The sequence below is a fragment of the Sipha flava genome, unplaced genomic scaffold (genome assembly GCF_003268045.1).
Source record: "Sipha flava isolate LNK unplaced genomic scaffold, YSA_version1 49159_pilon_pilon, whole genome shotgun sequence".
NCBI lineage: Eukaryota > Metazoa > Arthropoda > Insecta > Hemiptera > Aphididae > Sipha > Sipha flava.
Window position 1 is genome coordinate 1,390 of NW_020273319.1, and position 17,426 is coordinate 18,815.

At 33.2% G+C, this 17,426-nt stretch overlaps 1 protein-coding gene across 1 annotated transcript; it reads left to right on the plus strand.

Moving 5' to 3' along the window:
- The first annotated feature begins 200 nt into the window (after positions 1-200).
- Positions 201-12,600, plus strand: LOC112690156 (proton-coupled amino acid transporter-like protein pathetic). The gene is made up of 9 exons (XM_025564099.1): positions 201-528; positions 4,342-4,539; positions 5,915-6,065; positions 7,547-7,668; positions 10,408-10,492; positions 10,553-10,879; positions 10,944-11,125; positions 11,376-11,686; positions 11,805-12,600. Exons 1-9 carry the CDS (start codon positions 251-253, stop codon positions 12,311-12,313), a joined length of 2,163 nt encoding a protein of 720 aa, XP_025419884.1. The 5' UTR covers positions 201-250; the 3' UTR covers positions 12,314-12,600.
- The last annotated feature ends 4,826 nt before the right edge of the window (positions 12,601-17,426 follow it).

Consider the following 17,426-nt stretch of genomic DNA (forward strand, 5'->3'; position numbering starts at 1 on the left):
TTTATAGTATATTTATCAAAGTGCGTCATTATTTGATTTTATTGTTATCAAGAGCTTTTTGCCAGTAACTTTGTAATTTTGTTGGTCCTTGGTTTTTTTTTTTCGTATATATTTTGGTAAATTTATAGGTGGGTTCACTTAGTTTTAATTTATTTTTAGACATTCCTTAATTATTATGTATGGTATTATGTATAATCTACGTTTTCTATATGTTTCTAAATTATTAATTAAAGCGTCTCAGTCCGTAACGATGGACAATCCAGCCGCTGATTTGAGAGACGACGTGGTTGATTCGTGGTCACCAACAGACAGCCAACAGACGCACAATCAAATAAAAACGAGTGGCTCCCAAAGTTCAATTACTTCGACGAACAATGTAACATCAACACCATCGTCCCAACAACAGACACAGCAACAGTACAAGCGAAATGCATCGACTTATTCCATAGACCTTCCGGCAACTTTGGGACTGATGGCAGCAAATGACGCTGCTGGAGCCAACAACACTGCATCAAAAACATCGTCAACGTGAGTAATCATTATTAATTAATTTATAAAATAAGAATACTTAAGGTGATTATATGTGCACGACCGCGTTTTCATAACTCCGCGTTCGATCGTTCGAAATCAAACAGTCGCATATTAAAACATAATTATATTCACATTGGACAAAACACGCGTGTGCTCTGAGGTGCCAGAACTCATCGATACGCGATGTATAACTCTGGACATTTGAACGCTGATCAAAATCAAAAGTTAAAAATCTTATTTTTCATTTTTCATTAATGTTATCATATATTCGATTCCCGATTTTTTGACATTATTGATCACTGCGTTTGTCACAAAATAGTGTTCATTCATAATATTTAAATTTTTTAATTTCATTTTCACACAGTAATACACCGTTTTTTACTTAAGAAAATGTATAAAAACGTCTCATGGATTATTTTGTTTCCTTTTGTACAAGGTATAAATCTATTACGTTCAATCTTAATATTATTATATAATAACTTAAATTTTTATCATACATTTTAAAAGTCATTCTCATTGAATTGTATTACTATTATTTATTAACGAGTAACTAAAAACTAATTTGAGTCATTATTTTATAATATAATTGTGAGGCAGACTCGCATTTTTAACCAGAATTCTCTAATAAGCTTTGGAAGTTATTTCGATGCATAAATATTTAGTGTATAACCGCCTTTATTATGAGTAACATATGTTAGTATATAGTATATTATTATGTACTAGTTGTATTGATGTCACCTATCAATATTATACATTTTACAATAAAATGGGGATTCGAAATATGTCAAAAAATGACACTTTGTTAGAGTTGCTTGCGTAGTTTTCTAATGTCACGTTCGAGTTGCGTCCTTAGGTTCTCAAACATCGGGTTCGAATTACATATTTTCCTTGCCAATTTTACCGATCGAGGACTGTCATTAATATAAAATATTATGTGGTTAAAATTGTGTATATTATTTCAAATTATTTACTAGGTTAATAATAAATACATATTAATAATTTATATATCATATGTGATCCATAGGATAATAATATTGTCATATTATCAAGCGATAATATTATACAGATATCTTGCCAATGAATTTTTTGTTATTTGTATTTTTTTGTGACCACCTTTGAATAAAACTATTTATAAAGTTTTGGAAAAAAAAATTGCTCATATTTATAATGTATATAAATGTTTATTTTTTTTTACTGAAAATTTTAATAATATCAAGATTTTCCATTACTAAAAGATCGCTGACGCAATATCGATGTAACTGATGTTAACATATGTTATACTTACGGATTATAAGATATCGATTAACGAGATAATTGGGCTTAAACCTAATTATATTTCTAATTTGCGAGTATACCATTGCCAAACAAATTAAAATAAAATAACAATTATTATTGCGGATATAATTCAGACCGTAGTCGAAAACCCGTTGACGCAACTCGAATGTGGTATAAGAAAACCGCGTACGTATTTCTGTTGTCACGACATTTTATTTTTTATTTGGGAACACAATTTGTACACAGCTCCAAGGAAAACAATATATATATATTATAAGAATTATGGTAGACAATGTAAAATTACGTAAAATTAAATTCTAGATTATTTAATGTTGAACGACGTTAATCAAACAATATATAGGTAATCACAAAAATTGTATTAAATGGAAATCAGTGTGCAAGTGTGTGTGTATAATCACTTTTAAATGTTAAATATGAACGTTTTAATGTGCAATATAAGCTGTTTTATATAAGAGTCACTTGAGATGAATTATAACAAATATACAAAGTACCAAAGTAATAATTAATTTTTACATACGTTTTTTGCCATTTAAAAAAATATCTGTGTAATAACTATAAACGGAAGTGTTTCTGAGGTTAGTATTTGATGGATGAATTAATGATAATAATTAATGAGTGGTATAATAATGAAAAACTTGCCTATGCACTTTACTCCATTTGCGCTGTAAAATAAATTGTCGCACCTACAGGATATATAAGTATTCAGTTGTTTTCATAAGTAGAAATACAAAAAGATTCTAAAATAAAAACTATTATCTATAATTAGTAAGTTTATGTTGGTTTCAACGTTTAATAAAACCTATTACTCGTATAGATAATATTATATGCATTATGTGTATTTCTTATAAATTGTAAAACCAACAAATTGAAAAGCCTGTTGCATAAAATACTACAAACATTAATTATATTCAGTCACATTATAAATCAGTCCCATCAGAAACAAAACGTAATTAAAAACTGTAGGTTTTGAACCCACGACTCATCATACATCAAATCATTGTATGCCGTTGGCACTGTTTTCGCGCATGCAGATTATTCGAAAGAAATGTAAATATATATAGACATGCACGCGTGCTTACTACACACAGACACACACACATACACACACACCGATACATAAGCACGGACACGTACACAGATATACACACATAAACATACAAGCCCAATTGAAAACATGCGAATGTGTGATCATAAGTCACATTTATTAAATTTCTTTCTTTCTGAAATCATCACGGACACGTGGTGGTAATGCGGTAGAGACAAGGCTCGAATTCTATCGCATACTTTCTAATTATCTCTCATAATATATAATGCACTATCGTATTTATCTTTTAATTTCTGATAATATGAACAACAATACAATATTATGTAATATATGTGGGAGAACAACGCGCACATAATACTGTTACCATAAAAATTTAACACATTTATGCGTGTACTGCGATTTGAATAGTTCACCTATAATAAGACTAACGAAAAACGTAATTTTTTTAGAGTACTCGCGACATTCTTTGATTTTTGTGCGCGTTTTCAAGCATAACCTAATACTGTATAACGTGTAATATAGTATCTACTCTTATCTATATGTGAAAATAATTATACCAATACAAATTTAAAACTAATTTATTTTTTTCTAGACAGATATAATTTTCTAAATATATTCAAAATAATAATTTCAAACAATTATATTTTCAATTAGTTTTTTTTTTATATACATGTATACCGTATATCTGTGGTGAATTCGACAGTGAAGCGAACAGCGTGCATATATATATTAGCTAACAAAATGGTTTATACAACGTTCAGCGTTATTTAACCGCATACTATTATTAAGAATATAGGAGAGTAGTTCTCATCCATTAAATCTTCTATCGGATTGTTAGACAAACACTTGCGCATTCACATAAATGTTACGTAAATGTCTGCATAAACGTTAGGGAGATTTTACTTTCGGGCAATAGCGAGTACCGATATTGGTGTCCGGGTAACGAAAATATGGAAAATCCCGAAACGAGGGATAAATCGGAACGATGGGACACCATCGAACAATGAACTTGCGATTTTGCCTTACCTTTCGACTTGTACTGTTTAAACGTACACTTTTATATTGTTGTGCACACGGACAACGAATTTACGAATATGCATGTACACCGCATGAGGGAGGGCGTACGTGTCGAAATACATAATAACATTGTAATCAAATTGGGTTTTTTTTTCACGTTCTCCGGGGCCACATTCATCTCTCTCTCCACCACTGCCGTTGCCGCCACCATCGTCGTTAAAATCATACCATCGTCTCTATGTGGTGTGCGGTCATTCATTGTTCGTCATTCATTCTACGTACACGTACTTGTGACGGAAAACGTATCTCCTTCTCCGTGTGTGCCAATGCGTATCGTCGCGTTGTACCGCCGTCATCGCTGCAAACAACAACAAACAACAACCACATCACCATCAACCACGACCGTACCGGTGGTGACCATAACAATATTGTTGTCGACACGGCGCCAACAGGATGAAGCTCACCGAGTACTCGAGCAGCGGAAGCAACAGCAGCGTGGGCGACGCGGTCCTGGCAGCGGCGTACACCGACCCGGGAGCCAACAACGTCGCGCGCAACGGTCACGGACCAGGAGGACGCCGTCGCAAGGGTGGCAAGAAGCAACCGCGTTACGACCCGTTCCAAATGCGGGACAAATCCAAAGCGACCACGTAAGTATAACGACGGTGACATCGTACCAAACAGGTAACGAACGCAAAACTTTACCGTCTGTCTCGTCTGTCGGCGACTGTGGAGCGGTGGTCCGTGTAGGCAGTCCGTTCACAGTTGATCTTCAACCATCTACTGTTGGTGGTTTACACTTTAATATCGTATTTGTCATGGTATCATTGGTTAACATTCACCAACAAAAGTTGTCATCTTGCGATTGTGTATTTTTTTTTTATTGTTGAAAGTTCGACTTTCAACAATTATACTCTCGATAAACCTTTAACTAACGATGTTCGACCGCTTCCGATCCTGGTACGTATATGCAGTGCAGGGCCGGATTCGATATTCTTAAAGACACTTTAGTCCGAGATTCCACGTTTTATTTTAAACCGAGATTCCATGTCATAGCTTTATCTATTGAAAAATGTTTCACAAAGAAAACTCATTACTATAATATTTTAGCATGCCGGTATATATATATATATATATATATATATATTAAAAAACAAAGCTTAACGTATCTATGAAATTCTTATTAATTTGTACAAAGTAGTTAAAGTATGTGTTGAAAAAAAAAAAAAAAGAAATAATAATAAAAAAAGGTTAAATATGCAAGGCGAATTCAACACGAAAACTTATCTTGGGGCGTTATCACTTTAGTGTGTCAAAGCTTTTAATAAACTACTTAGTTCATCAAATTATACTTAATCTTGTGCACTAAGAACAGTAAAAACTATTTTGAAAATAATTCAATATAAATTTAGAATCATTTAATTACGAAATTTTTAATCCGTCATATTGGATATAGTAAAAAACTTTTAAATTATTTTCAATTTTTTAGGATAGAAGGTTCATATTTAATTGCCATTCTTGCATTTCGTGCATTGAAAAATACAAAACATGATATTTTTATTTATTCTACTTGCCCGGTTTTTTCATATTCGTGACATTATCCGACAAAATATTGATATGATACACAAAGTACAACAAATATCAATTTGTTTTTGAAGCGCTTTCTTATCGTTAGATTCCACCAATGTAACTACATTATGTAAGACTAAATTACACGCTTGAATTCAATTTAAAATTTACATACACAATATTGTGTAGTATGTAAAAATAATTTATTCTAATTAAATAAAATACGTGTATTATGTAATTTCATAACATTGACAATTGAACCCTTACTCGCTCCGTTCTGATACAACGACTTTTAGAGGATATTGACTACACAACAAGCCGACTGTATTCGACGAGAAAAGTTTGCCGCGTTACATTTATTTTTATCGCACTGTCCCGCGCGTGAAGGGTGTCGTCAACACTAATATTATGCGTTTGATTAATGTTTTTTTTTTCCCCTTCGACTTTTATGTACAGTGACGGTGGCGCCTTGTTGCATTTGATCAAGAGCAGTCTTGGAAGTGGCATTCTCGCCATGCCCAATGCTTTCAAAAACGGCGGACTTATTTTCGGCCTGGTCGGTACAGCAGCCATTGGAACGCTGTGCACGCATTGCATCTACCTTCTGGTGAGTGACGTTATGTATCGTCCGGCGTTTTTTCTCTCCGCGCACTTGTGCACGGCTTCAACTCGTTTAACCGGGTAAAAAGCACGGGCACCATTACGACGGGAGTTTATCGATTCCGCCGGCTATCTGTACGTATTGATAGCCGGCGGAATCGATATCCGTATCGCTATCTGTATTTATTGATTGAGCCGAATATTTCTTATATATCGATTCCGCCGAAGATTTATATATGTATATAAGAATATAACATATATATATTTATATATTATAATATTAAAACATTTTCCGATTTTGTAAATACATAATATTGTTTCCAGCAGATTTTTCACTAGATACTGACACGGTAAATAATATTTTATTCTACTCTACAAATTCTAATTTAAAATTGCTATTCTTTAGTGATAAAATACTTGTAGATGGTACATTTTATAGTCGCCCAAAATATTTCTATCAACTGTTTACGGTTCATATTTTTAAAAATGGAAATTACGTTCCATTATCCTATTTATTATTGCCCCGACAAAAGCACAAATACTCACACTACTGCATTTAGATGTGTTATTAAAACATGCAAGCTCAAAATTTATATTTCAATCCAACTAAAAATTGTTCTTGATTAATAATCAGTGATTATTATACATATTATTATTATTTATTTATTCTATAAAATTTAAATATGTTTTTTTCTTACTTCGTGCCACTATACCGTCGTGCTATATATGGTGTATATAGTATGTATAATATAATGTGTATATAGTGATGTAACATGTATAAATATTTTCGGCGGAATCGATATATAAAAATATTTAGCGCAATCGATAGGTTTCTTACAGGTAAAAAGACCTTTTCGGCAAAGTCGATATATGTTCCTTTACGACGTGCGTTACGTTTTGTCGACTCGTTTATTTTCTCAAACGAGAAATGAATTGTACGCGAATAATAAATAACGTAATGTCAAAAGCTCATAGCCGATACTAACAGCCGTCGATGTCTTATTTTATTGTTCGACCCTGGACATTTCAACTGCACGGTAGTAGTGTTGAAGACATTTTTTCGCTGTGCATTATTTTATTTTCAAATATTTTGTTTCCGACTGCATAAAAAACGTACGTCGTGCCAGCTTAATAGTTGTATTATATAATACAACGTATAATTTACGTAATTACAAAACACTTTTATTAGGTTCCGGAAACATTTAAAATATTGGCTATTCCAAATTAGAGTTTACCCTTGATAAGTACATATCATACTATGTAATTTAAATTTTAATCGTGGATTTTTACAGTCCAAGTCAAAAATAAACAAGGTTGATCGGTATTGTTAATTATACTTTTTTATTTTTACATATTTTTTTTTACGACTTCCTGTGCGAAATATTTGACGAGTTGTTTAACTTGTACAGTACAGGGTTGAAGTGTGAAAAACTCCTATTTCAATCATTGTAAATTGATCACAACCTTTAATTACTTGTATTTTTATAGGTACTGTGTTCGCAAACTCTAGCTCGGCGTACTCGTCGTCCAGCCCTCGGGTTTGCTGATACCGCTGCTGCGGCGTTCAGTACTGGCCCGCGTCGGTTCCGTGCATGGGCACCGTTTGCCAGGTACATTATATGTTTATTCTGTTTATTTTATTTAGTAGTTCTGAACTTTGCATGGTTACATTTTTCTTATATTAATTCAGTGTATGAGAAATAATTATTCAAATCAGGGTCGTGACTCGTCAATCGCCGTTGAAAATTCGTTTTATTTCACCGTTTTAGCTATTAAAACCTCGATTATAGGTATGGTAGGTACTGTGGTACTTCGAGGAGAGCTATCTCTGAGTCACTCACAATGACCTTTTCTTTCTCGTGTTGAATTGTATTTCATTAAAGTACACTATGATTTTTTTCTTTAATTATAATGTTGTTTTTAATTTAATTCCGTTGAGTGGTGTGTTATTTTTCTTTTACTACCTATATATTTATTTATAAAAGAAAACTTAATTATTTTTTTAGTAAATATTTAGTGATTACTGGAACATTCAAAGAAAATCATACATTTTTTTTTACCAAAAACTTATAGACTAACTTTTTATTTTTTAAAATGTTAAGAAATACAATAATTTTATACGAACTATGTTATGAACTTATGCTATGAAACACGCACGAAGGAGTTAATTATGTATACATCATTCTAAAATCGAGTTGTAAACAAAAACTTGATCGTAGAGAAAATTAATCCAATTATACATTTTTCTTCTAAATTGTATTTGGAGTCAGAAAAATCTAATACTGATATAGAGCCTTCAGTGTAAGCTGAACAATATTTAAATTTGTTCTATTGCACGTATTATTATTAGGATTAATAACAAATAAACATGTGATGGTCTTTTATGGTGTAATTGCGTAACTACATAGATTTATTTACGTATATTTTAACAAATTATTAAATTACAATTGGATTGTTAAAATTGCGGAATATTTCGTTACTATAATAAACCGGCCTAAATTTAATTTGTTTAAGATGGCTAAATGTCGATAAGTCATGTCTAATGAGTCATAGTGATCGATATTTCCAAGCCATAATATTCTATTCTATTAGAACTTGAAAACTGAGTAGGTTCAAGCATTTAACATTCATTATTCAACATTTAATAAATACAATTATTGTTCTTTACTTGTATGACAATGAAAATAATTATACATCATACTATTTAAAATATGTTATGATCTTGGAAATATTCTATGTTAATAATAGATAATTATCACTTACATCAACAATAATAACATGTAAAATAATGAAAGTTATTTAGGTGAATAAATTTATATCTCTTAAGTCACAACCCATTTCCAATTCACCATAGGTATATTAAATAAATAAGTTCGTAGAGTAAATTACCCATCTTAATTTAATAATAAAAATAACTGGCGTAAGGAACAAAAAATAATTTAGAAACGCCAAGTTCTTTACATACTGAACTTATTAATAAAATTGTGCTATTTTTCACACGCTTTAAAAAAAAAAAAAAAATTAGCTTAAAAACGATTCTAAATGAGTAATATTATATATATAAATATTTTATTTCTATATTAAATAATGAATAAAGTAAAAAACGTATTAAATAAAAATAATAATATAATGAATAAATTCTTAATAAATAATACTGTATTCTGGTGTTCATATTATAAATCAATGCTCTATACACAAATATCACGGTTTTATTTTTTTTAACTAAATATTTTGATTTAACATTAAAAATTGTATAACTAGCTGAAATGTTCATATTTTTGGATAATCATATCACCACGTCTATATTTCGATAAAATAAATAATTTCGACAGTAAAATCAATGTAACAATAAAAGGTTTTATTGTTACGAATATTACCAAATATTCGGAAAAAATAATAATCTCCGAAAATGTTTTCAATGTTTTATTCAAAATCGATTACACCTATATTTTTACTGTCACTTTTATTATTTTCGCACTAGTACTTAATGCATCCCATTACATTTTTTTAGAGTCTTATTGATCAGCTATAACGCCTGATAATTATAATAAACTAATTACTTTTTCTTCGATGAATTTTCGTCAGAATTGGTAAACAATAACGTAATAAGAAGAAAAACACAATATCAAAACGAAATATGTGCAGCACACAACCATTTACGAACAACCCGATAAACAACATAACCTTTTGTGTACGATTTCATAACACTCATAACACCATAACCATTTACGTATAATTACGCTGTATTGGCCTCATCGGTGATGTTTGTTGGTCCGGGATGTGTTCGTTGTGGTATTATAATGCCGTACATGTTATTGATAAAAAAAATATTTACAACTACGACAGCACAGAACGGACGAACAATGAGCAAAATAGCGTATAGGAAACGCGAGAATGTACAATAAAACGGCGCGATGGAACGTAAACCGATGTGCCGGACACTGAAGTTTACAAACATATTATAATGCAGTTTGCACGTAAATAATAACGATGTTCTCCATTGTCGGGTACGCGGAGTATTCTTTGCATTGTAAATATTGTTTATTAACGTTGTCGTTACCTCGAACCTTCTTGCATAATGTGTACACAACATGACGTGCACACTTCTATTTAATATTTTATCCTAAGACCGTGGTATAGTGACTCGACGCGATTTTCCGTTCCTCTCCCCCCTCCCCGACACAGCTGTAGGAGTCGATTATTTTTGCCGGCATTGCGACCCGACGATATTCCGTCGGAAAACGAGTTTCACGTTTGATACTGATGTACGTTGTTTTTCGGTGTTTTTCCGGTGTGTCCGTCCGTCGCTGCCGTCGATCCGTCTCGACTGTCAAATTGCGAACACAAAGGGAGTTCGTCAACGCCGCTTTGTTTTGCACGTACTATTTCGGCAACACCGTGTACGTCGTGCTCGTCGCAGCTTCATTCAAACAGGTACGTTCACTCTACGTTAAGTCTTTACCGAATGACATTGGCACGTCGACTTTCCAACAGGTGGCCGACACGCACACGCCCATAGAATATCACTTCTCAATCCGCGCATGGATCCTCGGGCTGGCCGTGCCGCTGGTGCCTCTCGGGATCATCCGCACGCTCCGGCTGTTGGTGCCGTTCTCGGCCATAGCCACTGGGTTCATTCTGGTGGGATTGGGGTGCACCATGTCGTGGGTGGTGACCGGTGCCAGCCTGTTCGCCGGCGAGACTGCCCTGGCTGCGGCCCAACCGTTGCCCGACATCACGTCCCGCCCGTGGATCGCGCCCATCGGCCACATGCCGCTGTTCTTCGCCACTGTTCTGTTCGCCATGGAGGGCATCGGCACCGTGAGTAGTGACGCCCGGCTGTCCGACCGTTCTGTTTCTCACGACCGCCTGCGTCCGATTTCAGGTTCTGCCCATCGAGAACTCGATGCGTCATCCACAGCGGTTCCTCACGGCCCGCCCGTGCGGCGTGCTCAACAGCGCTATGACGCTGGTCGTGTGCTTGTACTCGATCGCCGGGTTCCTCGGCTACTTGCGTTTCGGTGACGCTACCGACGGCTCGATCACGCTCAATCTCCCCAACGATCTGTAAGTAAACGCAACGCACCAATTATAACGTAACACGGTACAATATCAAGTTAAGGTGAACCCCGTGATGACATTTTCAAGTAAATAATTCGATTCCGGCGCGATTGAAACGCAATGTTTTTACATCGCAAATCAGTTCCTCGTCCAGTCGACGTATAACAATGTGCGGTCGTCCGACCGCTAATAAACAATAATTATCCTACATCATTAACATCGTAATGTTTTCATCCGTTCTCTATCTACGATACAGGTTTGCCGAGGCGGTGAAAATCATGGTAGCGCTGTCCATTCTGTTCTCGTACGGGCTGCAGTTTTGCGTGCCCAGCGAGATTGTGTGGACCCGCCTGGAGCCGTGGCTGCGCAAGCGCAAACAGAATAGCATGTACCTGAACGGCGATAAGACGTCGTCCACCGTGGCCACGAACGTGATCGCAAGCGGCAATACGACCACGGCCGTGTCCGTAGACGAGAAGAAGCAGCTCGAACTGGAACTGAATCAGCAGGAGGCTCCAATGGACGGAGCGTATTACGTGATGCGCGCGGTCATGATCCTGGGCACCGGTACAGTACACATCTATACGTTTAGTTATTTTTCCTTTCCCGCTGAAACTTGTTCACATGTTCGCGTTAATGTGGTTTTTTTTTTTAAATATTCTAATCGTTTCTACTTGTTTCGCAGTGCTCATCGCCGCGCTCGTACCCGACCTGGCGCCGTTCATATCGCTCATCGGTGCGGTGTTCTTCTCCATCCTCGGTCTCATGTGCCCGGCCGTCATACACCTGTTCGCGTTCTGGGAGCACGACGACGAGGATGGCGAGGACAACGGCGACACGGATTCCGAGGACGATTTGGACTTTGACGGGGACTATTACGCCGTGAGCGACGACGCGGATCTGGACGGCGGCGTGCAGCACCGGTCGCAGAGAAGGAGGAGTAGCGGCAGGTCGACACGCCGGAGGAAGGGCATGAGCCGTTGGGCCATGGCCAAAGACATGGCGATCGTAATGATCGCTCTGATCGCGTTGGTCTCCGGCACTTATGCCTCGCTCGTGGACATCGTGGCTTTTTACGGTGCCGGTGGCGAAGACTCCAGACACGGCGCCAACGTAAACGGCACGGCGACGACCACGACCACAATAGGCCCTGGCCCGGAATCGGCCTTCCTGGTAGCCGGGGAGACGGTTTGAACGAGAGCTGAACACAACCGAAAACGTCTCCATCGCTCTCATCATCCATACAATTATTTTTGTTTTTTCCAATACTTACCCACACTTTTCGCGCGGTCGGCACGGTATTACCTTCGAACGTCGCACTTTCATTCGCGCTTTTATAGAAATCACATTATCATTAAAGACAATACGTAATCTCTTCAAGTATACTATATTCATTCATTTTTAACTTATTATTTTTGAACTTTTTTTTATTTATCAATTTTCATGTAATATAATTGTAATAGCATGTAAGTTTATAAAAAAAATTTTTTTTTTTATATAGCTATTGATATTCGTTGTCTTGCTAGACTTACGAATAATTTTTTTTTTATTAAAAAAACGTATTCTAGTTTTAATATATATATATATTTTTTTTTTAATAAGTTTATGTGTTTAAACAGTACACTTGAAATATTGTATTCGATAAAACACATAATTTTACATTTTACATTAGTATCTAAGTGTAATTAAAAAAATTTTATTTATATTATTATTTTTTTATATCATAACTAAAATCATTACTGCTTTAATAATGTATAATAATTTTTCGATATTGATTCTGAACGTGTGACATCGTTTAACGAAAAACAGAAAAAAAAAAACAAAGTTTAATCGTTACACATTATAGGTTTTAATTACGTAATTGTATTGCTACGTTTATATACATTATTATAATATTTTAGCTACCATAATTTTTTCGTTTCTTCTTTATTATAACCATCGTAATTTTCCTTCATTATACAATCATTATTTCCGTCGTCGTATGATTATAATAATTATTGCTAGGTACTATTACCTCGGCGGTCCTCATCGTTGCACTCGCTGCGTTCAAAACGTCGTCGCTGTAATGGAAATTCATACTGCGTATAACAACATAATTATAGCCGTCGCATAACATTAAATCGCGTGTACCCGTAGACGATCGCGACGACTCTGTCGACTGCTATTGGTCACCAAACCGTTTTAAACACCAATAATTGGTGTATTAGCAATACGTTATAGGCAAGCGTATTACACAACAATTGGGTACGTTAGATATGTAAAATAGGTAGTGACATGGGTAGTTACAGCAGACCTACATCATCATACCTACCAACGATGTTGCCGACTCAAAATTAATCTATCGTTACTTCACCGATCCGTGTAAGTATAACCGCAGTACCGTCTCTGTTAGTATATCATATTGCATGTACAAAAAATAAACGGGTAGACTGCGTGATTTTATCGTGATCCTAGTCCAACAAGGACGAGAATGCAGAAGAGTCAGTACCGTCGTATATAATTGGCCAACAACTTTAAGACCGTTAATGTTTCTCGTCGGTAAAAATATTATCGACAGTTTATAGCAGCTGTTATTCCGTTGAATGCAAAATAAGTTTCGTGGACCGAAAAAATCCGTTGACTTCCGGGACGAAGCTGTGGAAATTTGCTCTTTTGACTATCGAAACGTCATTTTTTAACCGTTATGTATTTTTTTCGCTTAAATTTTATGTGCCTACAGCACGCGATAAAATATAACGTTTACTAGTCTACCATCAGCTCTTAAAATATAAAATAAAATTGTGCCACAAGTGAATCAGAAAATGATTTTAATAAAAGCTACACTAAAATCCGTCATGCAATATGATTAACGGTTTGCATATCTATTATATTATATAAATACTTACATGATACAACGGGATCATTATGGTAAAATCGTTATGGAATAAGGAGTTATAATCCAAGTTTTATTAAAAGTATCAGATCTATCCATATTTTCCGTACGATATGATTATTTAATACTGGGATAATACTTCGATAGCTTTCGTTGTCAGACTACGACGGTACGTCTTGTTTTGTATTTGACCGATATAGCAGTTTTAGTTTTTATATATTGTTTGGGTTATTCTTAGTTGCCGTTTATAATATTTTTTTTTTTAGTTTTATCGAGACTCCCACAAAAACTATCCGTGCTGAAATTAATATAAATATAACCATTTTAATTACTTATTAATATTATTATTACAAATCATTTTTTAAAACAAAAAAATGTTTATCTTATCAGTAATAATTACATAATATAATTCACAGTGAACAATATGTGTAGTTTTTGTTAGGTTGTTTATATTACCCTACATGCATTCAATCGCTGTACACAATGCTCGAGCAGTGTAATTTTTTTCATTTTAATTTCTTAAATCTGGTATTGTGCACAACACTCGATCGAAATGCCCAATTATACCGTTTTGCCCTTAATATATACATGTACTTCATGTACGTTTTATCTAAATACGTCAAATAGGTACTAATAATTTCTTGTACCGTTCTTGCCGCGATAATTCAGTCTTAATTACGAGATGCAGTCCTTGTGTACCACAAAGATTGCTCGTTTACCACCCTTATTACATGATATACTATTTTAAAAAACAAAAAATCTGATAATATACGGGTATTATAATATTTTGTTGGTTTTATTATTATTATTTACATAAATCTCAAAAAAAAAAAAAAAAATTAAAAATGACATTCGAAAAACTATTCTGAACAAAGGTTGATACAACATACACATCGAATAAGTATTTCATGTCATTGTAATCTAAAGGTAAATCGTCTTCGTCTATAAATTACTATTGGTTTTTTATTCAAATTATAAAAACTCTTTAATATGATGATCTAATTCAGTTTCTTGTTTGTAAGTGTAAATTTCCAATGTCTAGATTTAAATTTCATCGAATTTCGTTCAATAATATATTTTTAAAATACTTAATGAGTAACAATATACGTTTTAAGACTATTAAAAACATTTAAATTATTATAAGACTCGAATTTATGTATACATAATCTCGTTATTTTTTTTACAATAGAAAAACTTTAAACTTAAGCCAATGTGTGACTACTTATAATAATTTATTCCTTTAAATATTAATTCAAATATAGAAAATGGACATACGAAGGCAAGTTATTAAGTTATTAGAACATTCTAATTTAATCAAGCTGTAGAATTATATTTAACAAGAAATTGAAGTTCATTAAATTACATATAAATATTAATACAAAAATTCCTTAATACGTAAATGTGAAGAATTTAAATAACAATTATTATAAGATAATATTCAGTATACGTATGCAACTTGACGACCTTCGCGTCAAATCATTTTTCATATTCGATAATCCATCTCTGTTTTCTAATGTACACAAGAAATGAAATCCATTTATGAAATCATAAATCCTTCCGAGTGACCTACACAAGATTCGAATGATGTTTTTTTGTTTCCTTTACATTTTATCAGTCAGTATTTAATAACTTATGTTTTTATTCGAGAAGTGAACAAACACTCGATCTCAGTGTTATGCCGGGTTTCATTGTTGTACATATATGTTACAAGTACTTACTAAATTGTGCGGCTAAATATAATCAACATGTGCATATGAAAAAAAATAAAAGTTAACTGATTCTCTTATCAATAATTCGATGTCTAATAATCTAAATGATGTAGATTTATTTACACAAAGTTTTTTTTCCCTAACAATTATAATTCTTGTTATTTCAATGTAGTTCTGTAAATTAATGTTATTAATTACTCATGTTTTATTTAATCATTTTTATTCATATTGTATACGGATATTTTTTTACATTGTTAATTAATAGTTAGCAATGTTACATTGTTGATTAAGGAGAAAATAATTTTTAAGTTGTTATATATTTCACGTAAATATAATAAGATGGCAGTTGATAAAGAACATAACGCTAAGTAATAGATATTATAATATAATAATATAATATAAAAAATATTTTAAAAAAAATCGAAAAAATTCAACTTAATATTACTATTTCAACAAATAACATCAATATTACTTCTTTACATTTTCTATTTCTAATTGAACAATATTATTATGCAGGATAACCAAATATACATGTAGTATCAATGTTTATTACTTTACATTATACTCGGTAATCGTAAAATCGTTATAATATAATGAACGGAATCGTTATCGTTCATAATTTTCAATTTAATGATAATTTATCAAGAGATAAATTATTATTATTATAATTGTTATACATTTTATTGAACTGTATGTTTGTTTGCTCGTACTGATTTTAAGAAACATTTTGCTGTTACAAGAGGTTACTGTTTGGAAAAAAAAAAAAACCTTTACAGAAACAGAAAAAATAGCTTTGTTATCGATTCAGAATACGCAAAAAAAAAGTAGTCACAATATAAAACGATGCTATGACTTCATAATAATTATAAATAACGAGGGCGGTGTAAAACGGGCAAATCACTAATAAATGTCAGTATATTATTAAAACATAAGTACTTACGTAATAATCTATTAAATAAATTTTAAATTTTAATTCAAAGCGACCATGACCGTTCAGCAGACGTCACTATATTGATCGTCATCGACGATCAACCCATCCATTAATGAAGTAATATGTTACACAGGTATTATAATACCGTAATAAGTTATAGTAAAAATCATTTATCATACATGTATTTCAAGAAATAACGAAACGTGAAGAAAATTATGATAAATTATGCGGATGTCGTGTTGCATACACTTTACTGTTGAATTTCCAGGGTCGACGCCGAAGTCGTCCCCCCGAGGTCGAGATAAAGGACTGCGGTAGCAGTTACCACGCCTAATAAGCACAAAACTTACAATGTGATACAGCGCTAGAATTAATTTTTTTGTACATTGTGCCCGTGGTGAACCCGTGAACCTAGGGTAGTTATATATTATTAGAAATCGGAACCATCTTGATTATGAAGCATTGCTATATTGTTAAAATAATATTCTAATACATAAAATAATAATGAAGTCACAAAAAAATGTGATTCCTATAATAGAATTTCAGAAGTAGCAATTTTTACGTGCTCTATTTCGAAAATGTAGACGAAAATATAAAAATATCAAATATTGAATTATAGAATTTAAGAATGTTTCAATATTTATTTGTAATTCCTTATAAAACTTAAAATTTATGTCATAATAAAATGTGTACGCTAAATTCAATAAAAAAAAAATGAAAAAAAATGCAATTTCTATAATATAATATTATACGTTAGCTAATGGATAAACATGGAAGGTAATTATTTTGGAATTC